We start from the raw sequence: 12,646 nt of genomic DNA on the forward strand, positions 1-12,646 counted from the left end.
TCATGAGTAACTAACACACAACAATAAATATTATGTTCCAGCATAAATCAGTGTTTAAGTACCCAAACCTGCAATTGCACATTATTCCAAAACTGACATTTCAAAAAAGATGCTCTATTTGTCTGTGAAGCTTTTGAGAAAGCTTTGTCTACCTTTCTTTAACATGTGTTACAGGCTGTTTTGGGTTCACATCTGACCTGCTGTTCAACAATTTGAAGAAGAAATTGAAAGTTTACACACAGAAAAATACCACTACTGAATGAAACAACACAGCTGTATAGAAGAAGTGTATCAATCTCACTTTTGGTATTAAGTCAAGAAAAAGGAACTGCCTATTTAGAAACTATTTAAAACCAAATGCTAAATCATGCACTTCTTTTTATGAGTCTTCTCTTAGTCATCCTTCCTTTTTGCAAACAATGTTATGGTTAAAATGATGCCCAGTGCTAACAGTGTATTGTGTGCACACTGTGGGAAACACAGCACATCTCAATCTGTGGTTTTTATTTCTCATCTTCCCCTCCCACTGATCTTCTGCATTCCTCACCAGTCATAGATATTCACATCAAGTGCCCCACCCATGTCAGATTCATATTAATTTATTTTATCACACTTTACTACCACTTTTGTGCTATTAACTTATGTGCATGGCTCTACTTTCTATTCCTGCTTCTTTTCTACTACAGCCATCTTCTGTATACATAAAAAAAAAACCAACCTTTTGTGCATCCACATGTTCTCCTTTTGTTTCTGAAGATCTTTAAAAACATCTGACCATATGACTCATTTCACATGCTGCTGACCAGGTTTGATATTGCAAACCTTTTTCTCACTTTTGCCTGCCTTTGTAAAAGGATGTTTGTTGAGACTTGATGGAAATGCTTTACTCTACATTTCAGATCAGCTGAACAAAAGCAACAAATAATAGCTTTTACCTGCAGCTGAATGTTCACTTTTTGGTTTTGTCTCACACAATAAAAACAAAATGCAAATCTGTGAGAACACGTGGGCTTCAAAATGATGCCCAGAAGGTGCTTAATTAACAAATAAACACAAAGATCGTGACCTTGAAGAAGTTAGATGAAAAGGTGAATAAACAGGCAGATTTTAAGAGCACACATAATGTTAAACCTGTCGTGTTGATGTGTGTATATGGGGGAGGGGGGGGGGGGGGGGGGGGGGGGCAGTATTGTTGAGAGACAGAGAAAAAACAGCCACTGCATTAAAGCCACAACTTTTATTCATTAGTGAACCTCATGAGATACACCAGCAACAAGGTTCTCTATTGCTCATCTTGGTAAGTTGATAATTGGCTGGTCCTCATACTTGTGTAGTTTATTTCTAAGAACCAGGATTTCAGTCAGCTTCGATAAAAAATAAAACTGCAACATGTCTCCAATAAACTTTCTGTACTTTTATAATTTTTAGAAGCATTCATAAAGTAAAAGGACTTTTTAAAAAAAAAAAGATGCTAGAAAATCTTTTAAAGAAATTGACAATAATCTAAAGCTCATCAAATGCACCAAGATACAAATAGGAATATAAAACTCAAGCTGAAGGCACAAAGAGGCTTCAACCACCAGTAAATACTGTACAATCCCAATAATGACGGACATATTTACCTACATTGTAGTCTAATTAAGTATAAATTATTACATGAAAATCATCTCGTTTATATATAATGCATGTAGATGATAGAAAAGTTATTTTGTCTTTGCCAACAAGTGCTAACCTGTGGTATTAACCCTCTGGGTTTGTTTTTGTTTCACACAGAAGTTGTTCAACCACACTGGCATAGTAGATTTTAACTCCAAACTTGCAGTTCTGTACAGCTCACAGTTCAAAGTATGAAACTAATACTTCAACCGCACTGCAAAGCAAAGGATATAATGTAACATGAGGCACTGAAGACTCAACAAATGTCACGTTATCAACAAAGAGTCACCGAGGTGGGTTAATGACTACATCTTCCTGTTTATTCTATGCACAGTGAATAGGTAGCTTGCAAATGCATTCAAATGTACTACTTGCTTTAAAATATTCATTTTTATTATGACAAACAGTAAGCAGTGTTCTTTGAACCATTACAGGCAGTAGGTAGCTGGTTAAAAAGCCATAAAAAGGCAAATTCCTAATAGGTTTATGAAAAGGGTCTACACACTTATGTGCTGTCGAAAGGGAATAGAACCCTGTTGTCGTTATCTGCTTTGTGTATCTTCATTGGAGCCATAAAACATGCTATGCTGCTCTTGTTGCTTGAGGTAAAGTCTGAAAATCAGGAAATACATGTGTCAAACAAAGCACGTTTACGCTTAAAAGAAACAGATTAGTTAAACAGACACAATTAACAACTCTCTAACCCTGCTAAGTTGATAAACTCTAAAGTGTAAAAGAGCAGTAAATGCTCTCACTGGCCTTTAAACCTTGAACCAACTATTATAGCTGTATACAGAGGACAGCGAGAAAGGAATGCGCTTTGGCTGTTGTCAGAAAACCTTGATCGCTTCTATGGTTTCTGAATTATAGTCATTAGCTTTGACTCCACCTGTCCACACGCTTGCAGCACTCAGTCACCAAAACCCCCCCAAAAGTCCTAAACATATTACATGTGTTCTAAAGATGCCTGAGGGAGTTTTACTAAGGCTGCCACACTGTATGAAGTCAAAGACAAATTGCTTAAAAATGGCTTACAGAAATATAATCTCTAAACATAAAAAAAAACTACCACAAATTTTTTTTTTTTTTTTTTTACAAACAACAAAGTGTATCTATATTTGGTCAGTTCTGTAAGTGCCTGTGTGACAACAACAAATGTTTGTACCTGCAAAGTAACAAAATCTCTCAATGCAATACTGGGCAGCATATGAAAATGTTCATTCATGTAACCCCCCTCCCCCGCCCCGCACAAAAACCAAAACAAATTAAAGAAAGCATACAGAAAGTAAAAAGAAACACAGACAGTTTTTAACACAGAAAAAACAAAACACAAAAACACAATCTGACCACAGAGGACAGAAAAAAAAAGTGTCAACTTTTTAAGGTCCATCTTAATACTATTCTTATACAGAATATAGTACCAGGCTGAACTGGGCTGGTTCAGCGTACATCCATCCAAAGGAGCAATCAATTTCTGGGTCACACAGAATCAGCTCTTGTCCAGCGTAGTTCATCTTAGGTCTAAAGGCACAGCGTCGGACCGTTTCACACTGACGACTCGCCAACACTACAATGATCCACTTCAGGATTTCATTCTTAAAACTTTGAATGGGTATTTACTCCTTCCTTAGCATGGGATGACAGGAAAGCATTTTAACAGTTTGACTTTATTTTATTATGACCCCTTTGTCACAAACACTGAACATTAAGTAGAAAGATAAAGTGGCAGCGGATGAAGTTGGGAATGGCGAAGGAAAAAAAAAAAAAAGACAGAACAAAGAAGCAGCACTGGAGAGGAGCAGAGGTGTCTACTTCAAACTTCATCAAGAAGAATCATCTTCAGCTGGTTATAGATCCATTTGAGTCTTAATAGGCAGGAGCCAAAATCCACCCTGCTTTGTTCTTATTAGTCAGTTCAGGCGTAGAACTCCTTGGTGGGTGCTTTGTGATATGCAGTTGCAGAAAGTTTGTTATCTCCCAGGTCGTAGCTACCTTCATCCTTCTTCTTCATGCGGTAGGCAAGGAGAGACAAGAGGGAAACAGCACAGAGGAATCCAATGACTCCGCACACTATCACAGCTGGAGACGGAAAAAAGAAATACAAAATTATTTTTAAAAAATAACATTTTTATAACAGTTATCTATACTTAACATTTCAGATTCTTCAACAGAAGTCTAAATTTTCTTGAAAACTCACTACTGTAATTTTGTAATGAACTGGTAAGACAGTAGAAACCTAGTCCTTACCTGCTAGCACCTCTTTTCTCTCCAGCAGGTTCTCAGAGGATACCTCCATAGAGTTCTCACCAAATAATCCTTCTCGATCAGCTTTGGTAAGAGTTTCATCAGACTTTTTGATAGGCTCTTCATATTGGGGATTTAACACATCCAGGCGTCTCTCCTTGCCAGAATTGATTACACCATCAGCTCTAGTACTGCCACTGGGAGGCACATTGGTGGTGCTGGGACTAGCATCCTTTCCAAACCAGTCAGCTGTTGGGCCAACACCAAGCCCCTATAAGGATATTAGCACAGTTTAAAAAAAATGCTGGCTTTAGATACTTTCCATTTACCACTATTCACACCTTAAAGCGGTAGCAAATAAATCACAATTAGTTTCTCTGCTCCAAAATTAATCAACCTTAATATTTACTCTCACTATCACCAATTGAAATTAAAAGAATAAATATCCTTGTGTGTGCGATGAATCATCCTGAAGTCAGACTTCATGAGGACATGAATCAAAAGGAACAGTCATACTTTACCTTGTCTCCATCAGGGAAAATGTCAGCCTCCTTCGCTGTAGTTGCTGGATCATGGCTGCGTGCCACTGTGGTTGGTGGGTTGTCTGGAGAGTGTACTGTAGGCTGTGGTTGACGCTGCTCTGTTTTGCTAGAGGGGCTAGGCAACGTCAGGACCATATCCCCGGCATCTGAATGGGCACGGGAAACTGAGAAATCACCAACACAAAACACTTCAGAGCATGTCTCTTTTCATTATTATAGAATAGTTTTTTTTTTTTTAATCTAATGGATTAACTGAAGGAATAGGACCGTTTTTCTTGGATAACGAGTTGACATCTGAGGTTACTTGGTTTTACAGCAGAGTCTGCCACAAATGTGGAAACAGTTCCTACTGCAAGTTTTATAACTTACTGAAATTCACCTGAACGTAATGCAGTTTTATATCACGCTGAATGTGCCACGACATCACTCACTACAGTTTACGCAGGTGAGTCATTCAAAGTCTGTGAGTTTCCAATAAAATGTCACCTGGTTCCACTGTATCACCTCAGGACAAACATCTGGTATATTGTAAGTGCATCTGTGTCTGAACATACAAGCACTTGTGGCTTACTTGTGTATTACTCACCAGCCTGCATGTATGATCGAGTGGAGTTAAATAATGTCTAATAATCTGTGATGAAGTTTCTATTTAATAAGCAATACAGGGAAAATATACATATAGATATATTACACAGACAGACAGACAGACAGACAGATAGACAGATAGACAGATAGATATGCATACATATCCTTACCATAATCTCCAGAGCCTGACCCACCATCATCACCATCTTCATCGTCTATAGGGAGGTCACCAGATGTTCGGCCCTCTATGTATAAGTCATCACTTGGGCTAAATGACTGGGAGAAGACAAAGAGCTGCCAAAAAGAAGGGGGGATAAAAACATGCAATTTTATTTAAGTAGGAGAGAAACGCACACATAGATTCACACAGAATTCCTTTCACTAATTGACAACATGTGGATCTCGCTACAGTTCTGGAGTAAGACAATACCTCTCACAACCAATGATGTATGCTGGCCAAATATGCAGCAGTGCATGCTGCTGTCTGAGAGTATTACATCCATACTATAGTATGTGCAGTAGATATAGGCTGTTTTCTTGATCATTTCACATGCTGTGGCAGTAATTTGTGATACTTTGCAGAACCACGCAGCAGAGAACTAAGTGTCTTTGAAAGGAGGAGGGATGAGATAAAGCAGCTTCAAAGACAACACAGAGAGCAAGCAAGTAGACGCACACATGGAAAGGGCCGCTTCACATATTAGATTGCACCTCGTGAAATCCTTCCGCCAACCCGAATGCTACACAGAGGAGTGTGATGAAAACCAGTGACCTTCTTTTCCCTTGATCTAAGGCCTAGGCAGACAGAAGGTAATGAGACGAGTGGCTCAAACATAACCGGAGATCACATGAATCAAAGAAAGACACTAACTGTGCTGAAATCGATAAAGAGCCAAAGAAAAAGAAGCTCAAACATATGCTGGTGTTAAGAGAGGGAGAGACACTCACACACAGAGACATGGATGAATATGGCCCATTGAGACCTGAAATATGTCTGGTATGTATACTACGCTTCCACTAACACAGGTGCTGAGAGAGGGTGAAAATAGGGAGAAAGGAAAGGAAGCACAGTTTAGTGTACTTCTCATAAGATACCTGCTCCAGAAAAAGGTTTTACTCCAATAAAAATTCACAAAATATGTTGTCAAAGCAACAGTTCTTTTCAAGTTAACACCATTTTTCTTTTGCTAACAAACCTTTTTATCAGTATGCAATAATGCAAGCAGCCCACAGAAGGGATACAGATATAAAATCTATCTGATCTGCAACTGTACACCTAACATTTAAGGTCATTCTGCAACATGTCACCAAGATACTGGTGTATTCATGTGAAGCATTAATAACACGTAAACCCAAGGGTGACTAAAATAGCAGAAGAGGTGCTGGCGTTCTCACCGACTTCAGCCAGAGATTAGAAAAGCAAAAGCTGTGACTGTCTGTGTCACATACACAATGAGAAATATACTCTATGCCTAGCTTGAGAATTATCAGGTTATAAGGCTATAATCAGACATCAGCAAACTTATGGTAGATGTATGCAAAATCTGTCCAACTATTTTAAAAGACCTCTAAAGACGTACCTTTTTTAAATGCTAACAGTCAAGTCTGAGGTCCATCACAGATTGGACAAGTTCTTTTATATAGCTGTTTTAACTATTGTTAGAGTTTAGTTCTGATTTTATTCTTATTTTCTGACTTCTTTTTAATCGTTATGTTTACTATGCTGTTTATGTGAGTTCTGTGTGTTGTAACTGGCTTCTTGGATTGCAGATGAGTGTGCCTGTAAAGCACTCTGGGTCAACGTCGGTTGTATTAAAATTAGCTACATAAATAACATTGACTTGATAGTCATACAAAAAAGTATTAGATCAAAGTGTTGTACTGTGTTTCACTGGCATTTATTTTACCAGACCAAATCCAGATGTTAACCACACGATTAGCTGAGTCAACACATTATCTTTTTAAACGGATCAATCAAATATTTTTAATTTAGAATTGATTTCACTAAATGCCATTAAGCTTTGACCTCCCACCTACTGGCAGTTTGTTTTCTGCTGACTCTGAATCAGTTCTCCTTGACAGATACAAGTTTTACACTGGGGTTTACTGGAAGATGTGATTTAGAATTTATACACATCTGGAAAGCATACGTATGCATGCAGGATTTACACACCCACTCTGTATATAACATTCTGATATCCTGGTGCTTTGTCACAATGAAGACAGTTTACTGGAAACAGCTGTATCACTCCACAGACTGAGTGTTGGTGGAGGGCAACATTAAAGCTGACAATCATCAAAGTCTTATTTTTTGTTTCTCCTTAGCTGATAGCTAGCTATATCCCCAGTGAGCTGCAAAGTAATGAGAGCATGGTCAGATCGAGAGTTAGTTTAGATAACAACGAAAAGCACACAACAGATCTGTCATCACTTGGATAGCAGCAGCAGCAGCAGCAGAGTGCTGTGTTGAAGGTGGTGTATGTTTGACTAAGGCATAAAATGAATAAAATGTCCACAGACATTAAGTAGCTGTAGCCTGTAAGGACAAAATTATCAGATGCCAAGAGAAAATGAATATTCCTCTTAAAACTTTAGTGATCAGACAGAGTTTGGTAATGCAGTCTTTAGTGATGCCAACAGGCAAAATGTGACACAATATCTACTTCTGTCTTACATGTGATTGTTATGTCCTTAATTCAGATTACAGTAATTTGAAACTGCTGACCAGAGACTACAGGTCCCAGTCCACTCCATGTACGCAAAGACCTAATATAGCTTTGTCCATTAGTTGTGTGGTGGTCAAAGAACAGTCAAGATAATCAGTGATATGTGGTTAAAAATAAAAAATATATACTGAAAAATAAATAAATAAATACAATAAAAACTCTCCAAGGGCATGCTAACACTGAAAGTCAAACAAACTGCTACAGCAACTCATCAAAAGAAAAACCTCTTGCAGCTAATCGCATGTGTACAGACTGCCTTTGACACACAGAACAATGTTGTGACTAATGCTGATTAACTGAGAACACATATCTTCCGCCCCACCAGGCTTTTTAGTTCTCCACAGCAGCAAGTGTCAAACTACATAGTTTATATTCATGTTCTTTTGTTTCTAAACGTTTTTTTTCTTCCTCACATGTAGGCGTTTCAGTGGAGTGCTTTTGAAGCCCTACGAAAATCGTCATTAATAGCACCGTGAGGAGGTGTTACCCTTTTCCTCTCGCTCTTAGCATTTGGATGAAAAACTGCTCATATCCCACGCAGCTGCGTGCTTGCCTGGACTAGCCCAGTGGAACTCGCTGTTACTCATCCATCCAGAAAAATGACACAACTACCAGATCACAAACTGTCAAAGGAAGAAAGCCTGTTTAAACATTCATCCTTTGGATTGGAGCAACGTCACTGACTGACTAACCAGTAATTCTACAGCCACACTCATGGGGCAATCGTGGCTCAAGAGTTGGGAGTTCGCCTTGTAATCGGAAGGTTGTCGGTTCGAGCCCCGGCTTGGACAGTCTCGGTCGTTGTGTCCTTGGGCAAGACACTTCACCCGTTGCCTACTGGTGGTGGTCAGAGGGCCCGGTGGCGCCAGTGTCCGGCAGCCTCGCCTCTGTCAGTGCGCCCCAGGGTGGCTGTGGTTACAATGTAGCTGCCATCACCAGTGTGTGAATGGGTGGATGACTGGATATGTAAAGCGCTTTGGGGTCCTTAGGGACTAGTAAAGCGCTCTATAAATACAGGCCATTTACCATTTTACACTTGGGGACACAGATAGTTTGGATGTAAGATGTAGCCCATCACACCCAGCAATTTAAGACTGGTGTCTGTGTATTAGTGGTATGACATGAAGACGAATCAAAGCATCTGCGGATCAAAGTATGAGATGACACAAATTAAAGTTAAGCAGAAAAAAGGTTTGTTTGTTTTTTGAGTGGCCACACCTGTTTACAAGCTATTATATTCAGAGATTACAACCTGTGGGGCCTTAAAGCAGGACAGGAATGCCAAGCTGTATTCATTTTCACCATATCCACAACTCCCTGAGTCCTACTAAGGGATTGCATGTCTCTTTCCTCTGCTACAAATATACACCAGAAGCAGTATCGTGTTTCAGTTCCGTCTCCTTTCACAATATACAGTCCATAAATCTTAAACAAACTGCATTTCTGCAGAGGTGGTGAGGCTCCCTGGCTCTCATTAGAGATTTCTTACAGTCAATAAATCACCAGCCTGGATATTTTTCATACTTTGTGACGATGAACAAAGCTCTGCTTCAGCCTGTCATCCCCAGGTGTTTTCCAGCTATAAAGCAGCCGCACATAGAGAAACAATGGAAGGGGTAAAGGAGGAGGATTTTGAAATACTCTTTTTTTTTTTCCTTAAACCACCTTGGTTAAATATGAATGATTTCCTGGTTTAGAATTTGAATTTGCAGTATAACATTATAAAACGTGTGGGTGAGAAATTCAGGCCAGGTCTGGTTTAAATGTCAAAGCTGTGAGCTAAATGATGAACAGACTTTGGCCCTGTGTGAACTTGACACCAACTGGACGCTTGGCCTCGGTTTGAAAAGGCTGCTGAGGTCAAAAATCACCCAGCTTATAGATCCGGAGGTAACATTTATTTATGTTTTAAAAAGACGAATTCGTGCTGTTCACTTTAAAGGTACATTTAACGTAAATACATAATAATAATAATAATAATAATAATAATAATAATAATAATTAACACAGACAAAAAACTGAGGATATAACATTAAGAGTAATATTTTTATTTTATGTGTAAACTCTATGGGGTAGAACTCAAACAGTCCACATGAACATAACAAACGTTACCCAGGGCTGTCGTTTTCAAAAATATCTTAAAGTTTTAGCCTTCTCGGTTATTTTACATATTAAAGATAATTAATATGTATTTTTCCACTAATACGTCAACTGGAACATGTTTGAATTAAAAAACATTTAAGAAAAGCCACTTACTTTTCCACTGATTGGCCCAGTTGCCAGCCCGACGAGGAACAACCACCACAGATTCCCCATTTTAACTTCCAAAACAATTTAAAAAAAAAACACGCTAGTTGAAAACGAGAAATTATATGTTGGTACAGTGAAAACGGTCAACTCGCTCTTCGGTGTTCAGTAGTACGGATAATTTGTTGTAGCGCTGTCGCTGTCGAGCCACTTCGTTAAATCTCAGTAAAGTTCCCGAGTGTGTCCCGGACTCGTTGTGAGAAGGACTTCGTCTGAAAAAGTTGTTTAGCCTGGTCGTGAAGCGTGGCTCTCTGCGGTGACGTCAGCACGCCGGTCCTTGACGACGGTAGTGGAGACGCACACACGAGCCGGAACCGTTGACAAGGTGACGACATTAGCTCAACTGCCTTACACCGAGGTTAATTAATAATAGGCTGAACGAGCGGCTTTTTCTTATTTACATTTTTAGTGTGGATATACGCTTTTTTAAATCCAGCAATTCATTTTGCCCTTTTTTGGAGGACTTGAGTCTAAGGCAAAGGCCATTTATCTCTATGTAATTCACATGAATCCTACTGTTCTATTGATGCCATATTTGCGGGGGCTGGGCAAACATTTCTTTTCAAAATGGACTCCCCTCCCTTGTGGCTATAAAATATGGTGATAAGCTTTTGTTTTGTTTTTTTTGTAGCTATTATGATTCTATTGCTAAAAAAAAGAGGTTTTTAACTTTTACTCCTTCCAAAACAAAATTTTAATGCCGCACATTTTCAGCCTATTTCAGGAGACAGAAGACAGGGTTTTACTCAAAATTGTGGTTTGATTAGAGCTGTCATGAAATGAAGTGGAGGGAGGTCAGACAGGAAGGTAAAAGCTCAAAGGGGGACACAACAGCAGGTTTGTTATCAGAAGTATTGCTTAATGTTTAAACAAATCAAACACAAACAGAAAAAAGTTTGATTCCTTCTTTTCTCTGCTGATTTATATAATTAATGATGTATAAGCTAAAGGTGCATTAACCTGTACCTCTCCTGTCTCATTAGAATGAAAAATGAAAACAGGACAACGCTGCTAACAACCACCAGGACAGGAGGCCCTATGATTACATCAAAGTGTAAATAGGTAACCAGGTTTCTGAAAAATATGTCAGAGCACACAAACCAGAGGGACGTGCTCATCTGAAAACATCCATTTCATGGCATGACTCCGATATCCTAGGACCTGAACTTGCTGGTTCCTTGTTACAGTCAGTTCAGTAAGTCAAGGCACATTTTTCAGATATTAGGGAGTCCATCAAAGTAACGGATTATCTTAATCGTTAAAGGGGAAAGAATGAAGCTCTCTGGAAGGTGAGACCACTGTTAAACAGAATGCAACAGGGGTGCCAAAAGATTATTGCCCTCACAGGCCGGTGTTTTAAATGGCAGCTGAGAAACCAAATGCCACAACTTCAGAGCCCTAGCTTTAACAACATTTCTATATTTGTCCCTGCTCGGACTCCTCTAAGCTTTCACCTTCTTGCTCTAAAATCTGGCCCTCTTCCACCTCACCTCCTGACAGCAGTATGAGTAAAATCCTATCTGCCACACCCAGCGCTCTGTCACACCATCCATGATCACTGTTACTGCCATGGGGAGCATGACCCAACAACCCATGTTTAGGTGAGTATTAGGAGTGCAGAATGGAGTTTAATAAAAAAATAAAAAAAAGGAAACAATATCATTTCATCATACTAAGATAAAAAATAAATAATTTTCCAAAAAGAATCTTCTAAACATTTATTTCAACTACTATACTTAAATTATCTAAAAACAAACAAACCAACCAACTATGAAACATTTATTCTTCTGGGTCTCAGGAGATTAGGAGCAATCATCACAGTATGGATTGATTTGAGACTAAACCATCTTTTGTGTGTTGGAATATACACACATAAATTTTACAACAAAAATAAGTTTCCCTTTGAGACATCGGAGAAATTAGCACATAGATCAGACGGAATAATTTCCAAAAACATAGATTTCAATAAAAACTTTATGATTCCATTGATTTTTATTGAAGGACAAGCTTGTTGTGACACACGGTGTGGTTCATGACTCCATCTGGTGGAGAAAGGCTGTAATGACAACCAAGCAGTTTAAATGGCCGTTACTGTCAAATGCTTTACTCCCTTTCAAACCAACTCATATTTACAAAACATGAAGCCTAGTGTAGTTTCCAAACCTTGAAACCACTTAGGCAGTGAGAAGGATATTTTGACTCCATGTGAGGTACCTCAATTAATATTAATAATAAAAAACATTATCCAGCCATAACAGTTCTTAATTTGACACAGCAAACCAAGGATATTAGTCTTATAGCCTAACAGTCCACATTAATAAAACATCTTCCCAAGTATTGCTCATCAGAAATCTGAAAAATCTGTCATTACATGCGCTCAGCTTTAAAGAAACTGATGTTTTCTACTTTGTTATTTATATCCATTTGTGTGAATTTTTTGTTTCACTGAGACATTTTTGCAGGTCAATGTCACAAAAGAAAAGTGGATCCACGTAATTCAACGTTCCCTGAAAATAATATATTTCAGAACAGAAAATAGAGTTAAAACACGCAGTAGTCAAGCTGACACACTCAACCAAAAAGAAA

The 12,646-nt window shown here is 38.6% G+C and overlaps 1 protein-coding gene across 2 annotated transcripts; it reads right to left on the reverse strand.

Moving 5' to 3' along the window:
• Positions 1–1,954: 1,954 nt before the first annotated feature.
• Positions 1,955–10,293, reverse strand: LOC308405022 (uncharacterized protein). 2 transcript variants are annotated; one of them, XM_080895403.1, is made up of 5 exons: positions 10,010–10,293; positions 5,198–5,321; positions 4,422–4,588; positions 3,904–4,171; positions 1,955–3,735 (listed from the first exon to the last, which is right to left on the reverse strand). In XM_080895403.1, the coding sequence occupies exons 1-5, from the start codon at positions 10,067–10,069 to the stop codon at positions 3,572–3,574; spliced, it is 783 nt and encodes a 260-aa protein (XP_080751529.1). In that variant the 5' UTR covers positions 10,070–10,293; the 3' UTR covers positions 1,955–3,571. The 2 variants fall into 2 exon arrangements, with proteins under 2 accessions (XP_080751529.1, XP_080751528.1); XM_080895402.1 differs by having other exon boundaries at positions 4,422–4,606.
• Positions 10,294–12,646: the final 2,353 nt, after the last annotated feature.

Source organism: Rhamphochromis sp. 'chilingali', assembly GCF_963969265.1.
Source record: "Rhamphochromis sp. 'chilingali' genome assembly, chromosome: 11".
Lineage (NCBI taxonomy): Eukaryota > Metazoa > Chordata > Actinopteri > Cichliformes > Cichlidae > Rhamphochromis > Rhamphochromis sp. 'chilingali'.